Source organism: Typopeltis vanoorti, chromosome 19, assembly GCF_054136105.1.
Source record: "Typopeltis vanoorti isolate ZY-2024b chromosome 19, IOZ_Tvanoo_1.0, whole genome shotgun sequence".
Lineage (NCBI taxonomy): Eukaryota > Metazoa > Arthropoda > Arachnida > Uropygi > Thelyphonidae > Typopeltis > Typopeltis vanoorti.
The window spans coordinates 35,087,732-35,101,435 of NC_143567.1; the positions used below are offsets into that span (position 1 = coordinate 35,087,732).

Here is a 13,704-nt window from a genome sequence, read left to right on the forward strand (position 1 = left end):
ACAGCTAACATCATGTCACCTAGTGATAGCAATCGGGATATTTTTAATCATCTTATGAATATATTCGTAGTTCCCTCAAAGTTGATCTGATTAATGCAGTGTTATGTAGAGTACCCACAGAGCTATTAAAGTCAAATCATCTAGTAATTTTGAGATTGAACATAATAACGATGCAGACGGGAGGAAGCAATAATGAAATGTGTTATTCAAATCACTTACTTTTAGAGCAGGAAAATAATGCTGGTAATAAACAACAGCTGCCATCAATTTCAGAAACGAAAATTCTGGCCACAAAACTTTCGTAAACAAGAGCATGGAATAGCTACTTTGCCAAAGCAGAAAATCACTAAGCCGTACTTCACCTGAAGTTCTTATCAGCAAATCTACCTTAGGGAAATGCGAAGTATAAAGACACCGATCCATCAAATCTTCTGAGAGGTCACTGTCACAAAAAGGAAAGAAAATGGCACATTAAGAAAAATATTATTATATTAAATAATGCAAAATACACTCACATCTTTTATTTTGATATCTTATGAGCAATAATTTATAATTTTTGTCTTTGAGTGACAATGTTTTAAACGAGATAATAAGAATTGTTCTTTCTTTTCATTTGCAATTGAGGATACCTAACTGGAATAAACAGCATCAAGAATTCAATGAAGTATTTTAATTATGCACAAGAATAGAAAAAAGTTTCAAAAAAGATTTTAAAAATGAATAAAATTAGGATCAATAGCAATATACCTGACTGATAATGCATTATTTTTAAACACAACTGTATTGTTATTGTTTCATGTTTAAATTTCCGTATTCTTGATGATGCTTCACAAAAATTTTAGAACAAAAACTACGTGCAGCTGGAATGAAACTAAACAATTTACTAACTAAATTAATTATTTACACTCCGATTGCTTAAGCCAGTATTCGAGAACAAGGACAATCCTGCATTGGCAGGATATACTGCAGATCCCTATAAATGTGGGACCTAGTATTTTGGACAGACAAGACAGACCAACTTGGTATAAGGAAAGAACACAAGAAAAGTGGACTAGCACAACGTCTTAGATAAAGACAATTTCATCAGATAGAAGAAAGAGGAACTACTACTACACAAGTCAATTTAAATCATTGAGACTGTTTCATGAAGCGGCTAAGTGCTATTGAACCCAATTAACAGTAGTAGAACTTATTGTGCGTTCTTGTGCAAAGTTTGGCATACTGCCTTCTCCTCCCGTCAGTAGTGATCGCACAAGATCACTGAGGATAGCGCCACTATCGCCCTCCATGCACGTGACTGTCCTTCTTGATGTAGGTCGTTTCATCTTCAGTATTTGGTTGGGATGAGTAGTGGTTTTTTCATGATTATTTTAACCGTAGCTATTGCAGAAAGCAAACTTGTGAATTCAAAAAAACTTTACCAGGTGTGAGATTCGTTCAGCGAAAGGTAAGGGGTTTCGCTATTAATTTTCAGTCTTAGTAATTGATCCCCCCCCCCCAATCAAACCTACTAGACGTAATTATGACCGAAATAGACACCAACGCCCTGATAGACACTAGACAAAGGACTGGCGCTAAGCCTACTCAAAACATTACTAAAAAAAATTTGAAGTGGAATGGCCAGGCTACTTTAACCTGTACTCCACAACGAGGGATGATGAGTAAAGCGAAGATGCTGCTAATACAGAGGAAAAACTGGATTTGGTGGTCTCCAATCCCCCCCCCCCCCCAGGAACAAGGAGAGACCCTCCCGCGGAAAAAACGCAAAACACAGACGACAGAACCACCCACAGATGAAGGTATGGAGGAAGATGGACAAAACTCTGACTCTCCCTTTCCCCCACTAAAGAGAAATTGCCCCCAATTATCTTAAGAGAAAAGAACAGGTGGATGGAACTAAGGGTCACTATGACTAATCTACAGATAGCATACACAACAGCAAAGAATTTAGACGATGGCATAAAAATTCAGCCTACCACTATAATGGACTACCGCAGACTCGACAATAATGAGCTAGACAATAAAGGTGTAAAATACCACACCTTTACCCTCGACTCCGAGAGGAGCCTGAAGTGGTTCTCCGTGGAGTATCAGAGCACATACATACAGAAGACATAGCCGCTGATCTCTGCTACCAAGACCTACTACCCATCAAAGTCAGCAGAATGACCAGAGCAGACAAAAGTCCGATGCCACTCGTCTTCGTAGAGATCCACCAGGCATACAAAAACATATATGACCTAACATCAATTTGGGCTAAAAATCAGCCCAGAACCACTAAAAAAAAGGACCTCATCAGGACAGTGCCACAGGTGCCAAAAGTATGGTCATGCCCAGAGATTATGTAAAGCTGAATACAAGCGCGTAAAATGCGGTGAGAGTCACCACACAAACACCTGCACTGAGCCAAAATCCACCCCGGCTAAATGTGCAAACTACGGGGGCCCGCATCCAGCAAACTACAAAGGATGTATACAACACCCCAAAAAACAGACGATATACTCCCTCTACTAATCTACAAAAACCAGTAGCAGTAGCCCCAGCTCCTCAACCCACCAGAGGTCGACAAAACACGATGCAGAGCTAACTGCCGCAACCAGAAGCCCCAATCGAAGCAAACCACAAATGGCAGACGAAGACCTACCCAAATGTTGTCCACTCAACAAAGGCCACTCAGGAACAATACCACCCAAATTTAGCAGCCCTCATCAAAAAACTCGCAAATATGCTGCAAGAATTCAGTAAATCTAACCCCACATCGGACTCCAGAAAAAGATTTCTACAAGAAACCCAATCCATCCTAGCAGCTCTCATAAATGCATAAAAACAAAAGCACCCCAGTTTTCCTACAGATCATTGCGTGGAACGCGAGTGGACTTAGAAACAAGATTCTGGAATTCCGCGAATTCGCAGTGAGATACAACCCAGACTTCATCCTAATAAATGAATCCCACTTAAGACCAGCAGACAACCCCAAGGTTAGAGGATACCTCCTCCACAGAAACGACAGAATAAACTACAGAGGAGGTGGCACCGCCATTTTCATAAAAAGCCACATCGATCACCACTCTGTAACCAGCCCCCTCAACCAGAAATCTAGAGCTCACAGGAATAGTAGTATTCACTACCTCAGCTGGGAAACACACTTTATGCAGCTTACAACCCTCCATCAAAGAATCTACTACATTCAGATCTGGATGCCGTCCTGGGCAATAAAGAGCAAGCCATCATTGCCGGTGACCTAAATGCGAAATACCCTGCATGGAACAGCAAAACCACCAACAGAAACGGCTACACCCTTTTCAGCTACTCCAGTTTAAACTATGCAGTGGCGGCAGGCCCCGTAGAACCAACACATCATAGTACGTATGGCACAGTGCCGACATACTTGACATTGCTATCCTACAAAATATTAAGCTACAGTATAGCCTAAACTCTTTAAACGAACTGACATCCAATCACAATCCAATCCTGCTTCAGCTGGGAAAGTAAGCACAACTACTGCCCCCCCTACTCCTTCACCTTATGGAAAAAACTACCAGTAGTACTGTTGTAGTACCCAATTTATGATTATTATTCTATCTAGTGAAATTCTGCTCATCTATATTCAACTTTTATCTATGTACGAGATATTAGCCCAAAATACAAATATTTAAGCCTATTTCTCCCCTTAGTGTCCCTAATATTTATATTATACTGCGCCTTTCAGGACATTTAGTTCAAGATATATAATTCAAAAACAAGGATCAAAATACAAAAAATATATCTGAGCGTGAAACTATTAAACAGTCGTGACTCTCTATCTCATAACTTAACACATCAAATTCCCGCGTGATTAGGTTCGTACGTTTATTGGGCAGCAATTTCAGACAACATGGCACAGTTCAATTTCTAATATAATTCAATTCAATACTAAGAAAATATTTACAAAATAACATTAGCTAATCACAAGTATATGGCTAAGATCCTATACGGGCATTACGATCATGCCACCATAACAAATTCAACACATACAATCATATGTATAATCCAGATCTAATTAACACCTTAGTTAACCCTATATTAGTCTGAATATACGCTATATGCTGTAGCACATGGACATATGTGATCAATTCACTCTATTTAACTATCCAAAACTCTAGATTAAATTATCCTTTCATTGTACCAACACATAACTTTGACATTTAAAACTTTCCTATACGTTACAATACACATGCATAAATCTCAGGACACATAATTACTTATATAATATTAATATTACCAAGCATCTTTCATTATAATCAGTCATGTACTAAAGTCCTAGTATAAATTTCCTTAGTCTTTTCAACAGTTCAGTAATAGAATAATGATTACAATTACAGACGATTTTCAGTTAACACAAGATTTTTACAGTACCTTTTTCTCTTGAGTTTTCTATATTGGCCTCTACCCTTTCCCGATTGAACTATCCTGGTATGATCTCTCCTATAATCGGTCACTCCTAAGTTCTTTCGGCATTAAATTGTGCTTATGCGATCTTTACTTTTCGTACTTGAATTAAGAACACACTTTAGAATCATCTATACCATGGGGCTGTGAAACTCACCACGTGGACACCGACTTCTTTACAGATTTCCTTTTCTCGTAGTTGTCACTGGACGATGAAACACATAGATAATACCTTCTTTCCTTTAGCTAAATGGCATTCCTCGATTCTTACCATACGAAATACGGAATCGAAATGCCGCTCACTTTTGTTTCCTTGTTGTGACGATGGAGTTAATTCCAATCCCGTCGCTCAGGAAAACCACGTGAAACCTATACGAAGGAGCTCGTGAAGAAACTATCCGGGAAAAAGAGCTTCGCAGGTGGGTTTTCTAACCCTTTTATACCTTGAACCCTACCGGCACCTTCTTTAATTTCTTTTCTCCTCCCCTTACTGGATTCGACTTCACCGACCAATTAGGGTGGCGTTTTTCTGCCAAACATCCTGAGATCGGCAAGCACGAAACTCACACGTGACGATGTCTAAATCCGGGAATTGACCCTAAGGGATAGTCTATTGTTTTTCTTTTGCTAGCCTCTAATTTAATCCCCCTTCCAAATTTTCTAAGAATTTACTTAATATTTTAATATCTAGCCTCTCTCATTAGCTAATTTTTTTTTATCATAACTGTAACATATTGCTTCTTTTATTATTTAATTCAACAAACACTTTTTGTTATATATTTTACTTGGATGAAAGAATATTTTTCTTTCTTTAAGTAATTTATGTATTAGCTCTTATACAGGGGGTTTTATTTTATTTTCTCTTCATGTTACACCATGATAACTGAAAATTCCACATCGTGAAGGTATCAGGGTGTAACAGTACTATCGGAACATATTGGACCTGTCCCTCACATCAGATCCATAAATGAAATTGAAAATGCTGTCAAAAGTCTGACTCAGCAAATCAACACAGCCATAAAGGTTGTCACCTCTACCAAAACCACTCTTAAGCCAAAACGACTACCTGAAGACATCATGGATTTAATTAAGGACAAAAACAAAGCAAGGAAAAGGTACCACAACACCCGTGCACCTCATGACAAAAATATCCTCAACAAACTGAACAATGAAGTTAGAGAAGCACGCAACACGTTCATTGCCGATATCGCGTGTTGCGAGTTCTCACCGGTCGGCCGATCACGCGTTATCGCGTAGACGTCGCTAACTAAATAAAAAAATAAAAAAATTTGGCCACCACACGAAATTCCAATTTTCAGCTTCGCAATGAACGTTCATTGCCAATCACGCGATGCGAGTTCTCACCAAACGGCCGATCACGTGTTATCGCGTGGACACCGCTAACTAAATAAAAAAATAAAAAAAATTTGGCCACCACACGCAATTCCAATTTTCAGCTCGGCAATGAACGTGTTAGAGCTCACAGGAACGAAACATGGGAAGCCAAATTAGCCTCTGTATCACCCGGTGAACACTCCATCTGGAACATATTAAGAAGCCTCAGAAACAAAAACAAATCTCTTTCCCCCGCTCAAGTCAGACAGGGGCCTAGTACACACGGACGCAGAAAAAGCTGAAGAGATAGCAAAGAACCTTGAAAAACAGTGTAGCCCTACATACGACAACTTGGACATCAAGCATGTCTATAAAATCCACCTCCATGTCAGATATGCTCTAAAACTCACCGACACCTGCAACAGCAAACCTACAACCACCTCAACAGCAGAAATCTATGAAGTTCTAAAGAAGCTAAAGAATAAAAAAGCCTCTGGGCCAGATAGCATAACAAATAGAATAATTAAACTGCTGCCCCGAAGAGCTGTTACACCTCACCACCATAATGAATGCCATGTTCCTATTTAACTATTTCCCCAACTATTGGAAAGTCGCAGATGTGGTCCCAGTGCATAAACCAAGTAAAGATCCACACCTGCCTGAAAGCTATCGACCCATCAGACTAATCTCAAACTTAGGCAAAATTGCCGAAAATATCATCCTCTCCAAACTCCAAGCCTCAGTAAACGAGTTAAATATCCTTCTAAAGGAACAATTTGGCTTTCGACAACATCACAGTACTACTCAACAGATTCATAGGATAACTGAGTACATAACAACCGGCTACAATTGGCACCAGCACACTGGAGCAGTTTTCCTCGACATAGCAAAAGCTTTGGATTAGATATGGCACTTCGGATTACTACACAAACTCATCTCAGCAGGCATACCATCAAGAATCGTCCACCTAATTAAATCTTACCTCCAGGACAGACACATACAAGTCAAAATAAACGGAACAGTTTCAAGTCAGTGACGGATCTCTGCGGGAGTTCCCCAAGGTTCCCTGCTGGCACCGATCTTATTCTTGATATATATGGCAGACATCCCACACAACGCAATGTTATCCATCTTAGTACTCTATGCAGATGACACAGTAGTACTTGCCATATCTCTACAACCACATCTCATTACTAAAAAACTGCAAGAAAACCTACTAAAACTAAAACAATGGTTCTCCAAATGGAGATTACAAGTGAATCCCCAAAAGAGTATAACAATGCTTTTCACCAGAAGATTGGCAACTCCCAAGGGGGACCTTTATCTAATCAACACCAAAATCCCCTGGCAAATAGAAACAAAGTATCTTGGGGGTAATTCTAGACAAAAGATTAACGTTCAACCCATACATCAAAGCCTTATGCGCGAAAGCATCTAAAACCATCGCACAACTTTACCCTCTAATAAATAGAAAAAGCAAGCTAAATACCAGAATCGAAGTACTCCTCTACCTGCTGACGATCCGCCCCATAATAACATATGCATCTCCAGCCTGGAGCCACACATCCAACACCAACATCCTCAGGCTGCAGAGAGTGCAGAATAAGTGTTTGCGCATGATCATGGATGCACCGTGGTTTGTGAGAAACGTCCAACTGCATAGAGATACAAACATCCCTTACATCTACTCCTTCCTACAAACTACAGCGGAAAAATTCTTCTCAAAGATCTCTACACACCCCAACGATCTAGTTAAACAGGCAGCAAACTATGATGAAACTGACCTCTTCAATTACAAGAGGCCAAAAGCCATCCTAAATACTAGCAACAAAGATTAATCTCCGTTCCCCCCCCCTCCCCAGGGAGAGCGTACAGCTCATAATTCTTTCCTTCAATTCGTCCTCCCTATCAGACAACAACGGGGAATAAAAAGCATTTTGCTTCACCCTTCTGGCCAGTGATGTTATGTTATGTTATGCTCATCCTCAGTGTGGCTAAGTGTGTGTCCTTAAAGTACCTATGATAAAGCTATTTTATGCTGGCAAAAAGTTGGAGTGCCAATAATTATTTTAGTTAGTAAATTATTTATTATCATTCCGGTTCCACGTAATTTTTGTTCAAGAAACTTTAGTGTTGTTGTTCGTGTTGCCAAGTAACTAAAGCTATGAGATGTGTGAGTGTGTTATGTCTGTTCTCCTGATCGACGTTCTGTTTTGTGGGATAAAAAAGTTTCATGAAGAAAAACTTCTTCATGGAGCCTGTGTAGCTGGAGCCTGTGTAGCTCAGTGGATGCGGCGTTTGCCAACCACGGCGCTTGGCCGCACGAAGGAAGACTTGGTTTCGAGTCTAGTCGGCGACTAGAGGAAATTTTTCTAAGCCTTTTTTCGACCGGTTCCCGAGTTAGTCGATCTCTGGCACGGGCAAGCAGGTTTTTCCTCCCAGAAACTCGGGTTTTTCGTCCTGTAAACTCAAGAAAATCGACCGTAGAACCCACATTATTTCAGACATTAGATATATTGTGTTAGGGTTAGGGACCACGAGATGGCAGCACATTTGAGCCGTCTCTCTTCACTGAGTACCGCTTAATTAGTGATAGCCTTGGGCCATCTATCTCTGATTGGTACCAGTGGAGATTGAACTGCCCACTCAGTCTCCAAAAGTTAGATAGGGCTAAATGGCCTCGCCTACTCCCCGTATACGGGAATAAAAAGGCGTTAGCTGATTTATTTATTATATTATTTATGGATTGCTCTTTCTTCTGGATGCTCTCACGGTCTGTCTCATAGCCTTAGTTGCTTCGGCCATAATTCCTAACAAAAAATAACAGTAGCTATCATAGCAGGTATTTTGAATTCTGCAAAGAACAGGAAGTCATGAACGTACTTGGAAAAGTAAGGTGGATCGTATAATAGGACAATTTTTATGAAATATTTGCAAAACTCATTGAACCATTTTCGGAAATTTCTCTTTCTGTCCAACCGTAAAGAATCTTATGTTTCTTTATCTAATTAATTACCTGGATTTTAATCATCACATGTTTAGGCGTCTATCTGAAGAATGAAAAATTTCTTGCTCTCAATATATTTTCACTGGTCTCTGAATTGTTAGATGAATGCCTTAAAATCATTGATGGTTTTCCTACCTTTATACACACTGGTTCCAATTCTTGCTTATGACATCGACTTATCCACACATGCGTCTTTTAACATTTCCCTTTCGGACTACTCAACTTTTCAAAATTTACTCAAAATTTAATGCTAAATCCTTCTCTCTAGAAAATGTGCTTCTATTTATTATGATTCCGATAGCAAAGAGTGATCCAGTTAATACAAGATTGTTTCAGATGTTCTATACCTCTATTGTTAGAGGGACAAATGTGGAATACTCTTTGCTACGGATACTTGTGTTTCCATTTTTTAAGTTCCATATAGTTCGCCCACCGATTTGAGGTCCCTCGAAACTACTGCGCATGTCAGAAAAAGGAGAATCCATTCCGATAATAGGGTAATCAGTCTGTCTTCTGGGAGGTAATAATAAACAAACTGAGTTTGTTTATTATTACAGGTCGGAAAATTTAGCTTTTCTTTTACGAACATTGTTGTTTTTAAAGTGTAACTATTTTGCTTGTATAACAGTTGGAAAAATGTACGTAGAGTGTTAATACGTGCAAATACTACGTTCTATATAAAACAATGTCACTTCGCTCCATGATAAGTTTCCTTTTATTCTGGGATTTTTAAAACAAAATCCGATTTCATGAAGTATTTTCCTTAAAGTTTCTCTCTTTTCCAAGGAAAATTAATTTTTTCTTTAAGCACAGGAATCAATTTCGGAACAGTTGGCACTCTTTTCTCGAATACGTAAAATTCGTGAATAGCTCTTCTTATAACGTCTACATCAAAATCATTCAAAGCTACGGTTTCGATGGTTTTACTCTGGCGCTTTTTTTTTTTTTTTTTTTAGGAGATTTAAATTTTGGCTTACCTTCACCTTTTGATTCCCTACGAATTCTTTTAACAGTCGACCCCGATACGCCCGCAATTGCACTTGCACGTTTTATGACTTGAGAAAGGGGAACAAGAAGACGGCCTTCTGAGGATTCTTTTTCGCAGAATGTCAGCACATTATTCAATATTCTTTTGCAAGAGCTACTGAAACGTGTAACAATAGAACTTGTTGACTGTACTGGATCCATCATACAAATTAATAATAAAAAAATAATGCAAAAAGAGAACAACAAAAATCAAGCTAGTACTAGTACAGCGACAGACAAGAAAGCACGTGATTTCGCATGTTGGCGACCAATTCGTACATCCTTCATTTCTTTCTCCCCTTCAGCATGAATCGACTATTCTTGGCACAAATCCAACAAGGGATCTAGAAATGGTGGGCGAACTATATCTAGGCACATAAAATTCCTGCTCGCGGCAGGAACAGGCCACTCAAAAAAAAAAAAAAAAGTTTAGAAAAGAATATTTTACAATATACCTGGAATGTAATAATCCACTTTGAACACCCTCTGCCATGTTTTTCGCTGCCCAGCAAAGTTCTTCTCTAGATGTATAAGGCGCACAGATATTTACATATATCCTAAAAGGAAATAGAAACAAATTGAAATTGGTGCATTTACAGTCATACAATATTACGAAACTAAACGTTGTTATGTTATTTTGCTGACATCACTTATGTCTAATTTTACGAATTCTTTTGAAATATGCCACTCTGATGAATTATTTAGTAAATACGTCAAACGTACTGAGCTACATCTTTGCCTATTTCGCTGTTTTTTTTTTTTTTCTCACTTAAATGTCGAAATGTTCAGTTGGATTCCGTACATTTTCAGTTCATGTTTCTGACTTGCATAAGTCAGACTCTATCGTAGAACATGAGAAGTAGCAGAGAGTAACTTGCTACAGAGCTATTTTTGACGATCCATGCTGGTTCATTGAGATGCGAGTATGACAACCTTACGTTACGTCCGTCTTAGTAAGTTGAACAAACGAAAATAAGTTTTATTATGTGAAGCACAGTGATTATTTTATAAATAAACAAGTGAAAATAAGACTGCACAAGTAAATTTAATTTGTGCAGTTTAGTAAATTCTGTACAGAAATGAGCTATGAAACGAGAATAGAGAGGAGTCAGATGACAATAGGGAAGGAATCTTATAAGAAAAACATAATCTAATGCTTTAGAATATAATTTAAGCTATAAAGATTACCAAATTTAAACCAGACTGAAAGAATTTGAACAGTTAGATTACAAATTTTAAGTATCAAATTTCATTGTAAACTTCCTAAACTACGATTGTTATATACATGTAGAAGAGACAAAACAAGACTGAGATAGTAGGCGCTTACAACAATGTTTGGAAGTACGTATGCCTATACTCCTACAAGCTCACAAAGAAAAACTCATGACGTAAATGTGGTACATTTTAAAAAGAAATGCAGGAGAGAGAGAGAGAGAGAGAGAGAGAGAGAGAGAGATGGCAAAAAATATCAAAAAGTTTGGGAGGAAAAGCACTCAGTGGTCAATTTTTGAAGGGCAAACAATAAAAACGTTGACATTCGCTTGACTTGGCAATGTGTTCAGCAGCGCAACATCAAGAAAGGGACGAAAGGTCTGATATTTGCTGCTCAAAAACAAGCATTCAATAGAGTAATAATGGCAAAGATTAAAAAAAATTATTATGTTAATTTATATTTTGTTAAAGATTTTGTTGTTCTTATATACGCTTTCTATTATCATAGGAATTCTAGACGGATCGAAATTTCATACAATCATCACTTCATATTAATAGAAAATGCCAGTTAACTGAGAGAAAGTCCATAGATAGTTAATCACTGTAATGGTTGCGGATTGAGTCCTCCAGAAAGCATAAAGAACAATAGCTGTCTGTGCCTACACCACTCCTGATCAAGAGCTCGACAATCACGATGTACGAAGGGGGGGGGGGGGCTGAAAAGTTTTGATAAACGCCTTGAACAAAAATCAACTGATATAACCACAAGAAAGAACATATCTTTAAACCCTTTCATCCAATTGTAATAATTTGTTCTTTTTATTTTAGGATATATAAGAAGTCATGCCAGAGGTTTTGAAGAAATTCGAAGACATTTGTGTGAGACTTTAGGGTAGTGTGCCCCAGCATATCCAACAGCTGCCAGATGGGTGGCCAAGTTTAAAACTGGGCATCCTGAGACAACAGATGCGTAACAATATTATTTATTTAACATTTCAATAACATAGAACTTTAAAAAATATAAATAAAAGAAATCGGTTTATACTGGTCTAACATTATAACATTTTCATATAATATACAAAATTTGAACTAACCCGTTTTTTGTCCTACTGTATAACATTACTTCAGCAGCAACTTTTTGTAGATCAAGTGGAAGAAGAGATAGATTACCCAAAATCTTGATATTTGTTCCATATTTATTAAGAGATTCCCTACATGAAAAGAAATTCAATGTAGATTGGTCGAATGCTTATTCCAGAGATAAACATCGTTTCTAATAATCATATCTTACAACATAAACACATAAACAGTATGCTAGAACTTGGGAAGAATACTTCTTAAACTTTTAAGGGGATATGTTTTTTTCTGCTGTTCAAATCTCAAAAATTAATAATAATAAAATAATAATAACATTTCAGTTTAAGTGCCAAAAAGATTAATAGGTTATGTCTACATTCTATACAACATAATAAATGGCCACTGAAGTTCTATAAAAGTTATGCAGTAATTTTGAATGGATATTTCTTTTTTAAAAAATATTCATCATTTATCAATACACTTATAAGCTAGGTTAATAAAAGTATTGTCACAAGCTCAATTTCAGAATGAAATTTATTAACGATACCAAGAAATTATATTCTAGGTTTAATCCTTTGTCCGAGTATAAGCAAATAAAGTTTGCTTACACTCGGATAAAATCCGAGTGTAAGCAAACTTTATTTGCTTATAAAGTCTAGAGAAGTCTAAAGTATGTCAATATTTGAAGTGGATTCGATTGTAGAAGAACGCTGTATGCAAAAGATGGGCTGTATCTGAATAGGGAGGGACACAAGCTCTTATATATATATATATATATATATATATATATATATATATATATATATATATAGAGAGAGAGAGAGAGAGAGAGAGAGAGAGAGAGAGAGAGAGAGAGAGAGAGACAGGCCCGAGAAGTACCTTTTTCTATACTCCTAATATTTTGGTATTAGTGAAACATGGTTAACAGAGGATGATGTCTTGACAAGAAATAGAGGTAGAAAGATATACTATTTTCTGTCAGTGGGGAGAAACGAGATGGAGGAGATGCACCATCTAAGGATAGAGACTCAGGAGGGATATAATGCGCATGGCTTTGAGGATGTATGGTGTGAATTAGAGGTTGGCAGGACCAGATATATAGTTGGACGTTGCTATAAGCTAGGTAATGTAGAGGGGAATGAATAGGAAATGTTCAGACAAATTGGAAAGCGGATGATCATTATGGGTGATTTCAGTTATGGAACTATAGAAGAAAAAGGTCAATTTTTGGAATTCTTGAGGGACAAATGTTTTAAACAGCATGTATTTTGGATTTGATTATAGCATCAGAGGATTTGATGGTGACTGAAATGTAATATTTGCCTCCGCTTGGTGAAAGTGACCATTTGGTATTGATCTAGTGGGGGGGGACGCACAGGCATGAGAAAGTCTTAAAGAGAAATAAATGATGTGGAACTATAAGGCAGGCGATTTTAATAGTCTTAGAAATCAACTTCGGACAGTGCCATTGATGAAGGAATTAGAGGGTAGAGGACAATGGTACATGGAAGCTAGTTAAGGACCATATGTTAGTAGCATTAGTAGCACTAGCAGTAGCAAAGTATACTTGCGTTACCACCCGTGAAAAAAATTTTAAAAAAATCGGGTAAAATGGATGA

General features: G+C 37.7%; 1 protein-coding gene across 1 annotated transcript in view; it reads right to left on the reverse strand.

The window, feature by feature from the left end:
- Positions 1–13,704, reverse strand: part of LOC150095990 (dehydrodolichyl diphosphate synthase complex subunit DHDDS-like) — a 69,341-nt gene that overhangs the window by 22,595 nt on the left and 33,042 nt on the right. The window contains exons 4-6 of the mRNA XM_090409583.1: positions 12,103–12,219; positions 10,252–10,353; positions 220–442 (exon numbers count right to left, since the gene is read on the reverse strand). Of these exons, the coding sequence (XP_090265709.1) occupies positions 220–442; positions 10,252–10,353; positions 12,103–12,219 (442 nt within the window). The remainder of the gene's footprint in view (positions 1–219; positions 443–10,251; positions 10,354–12,102; positions 12,220–13,704) is intronic.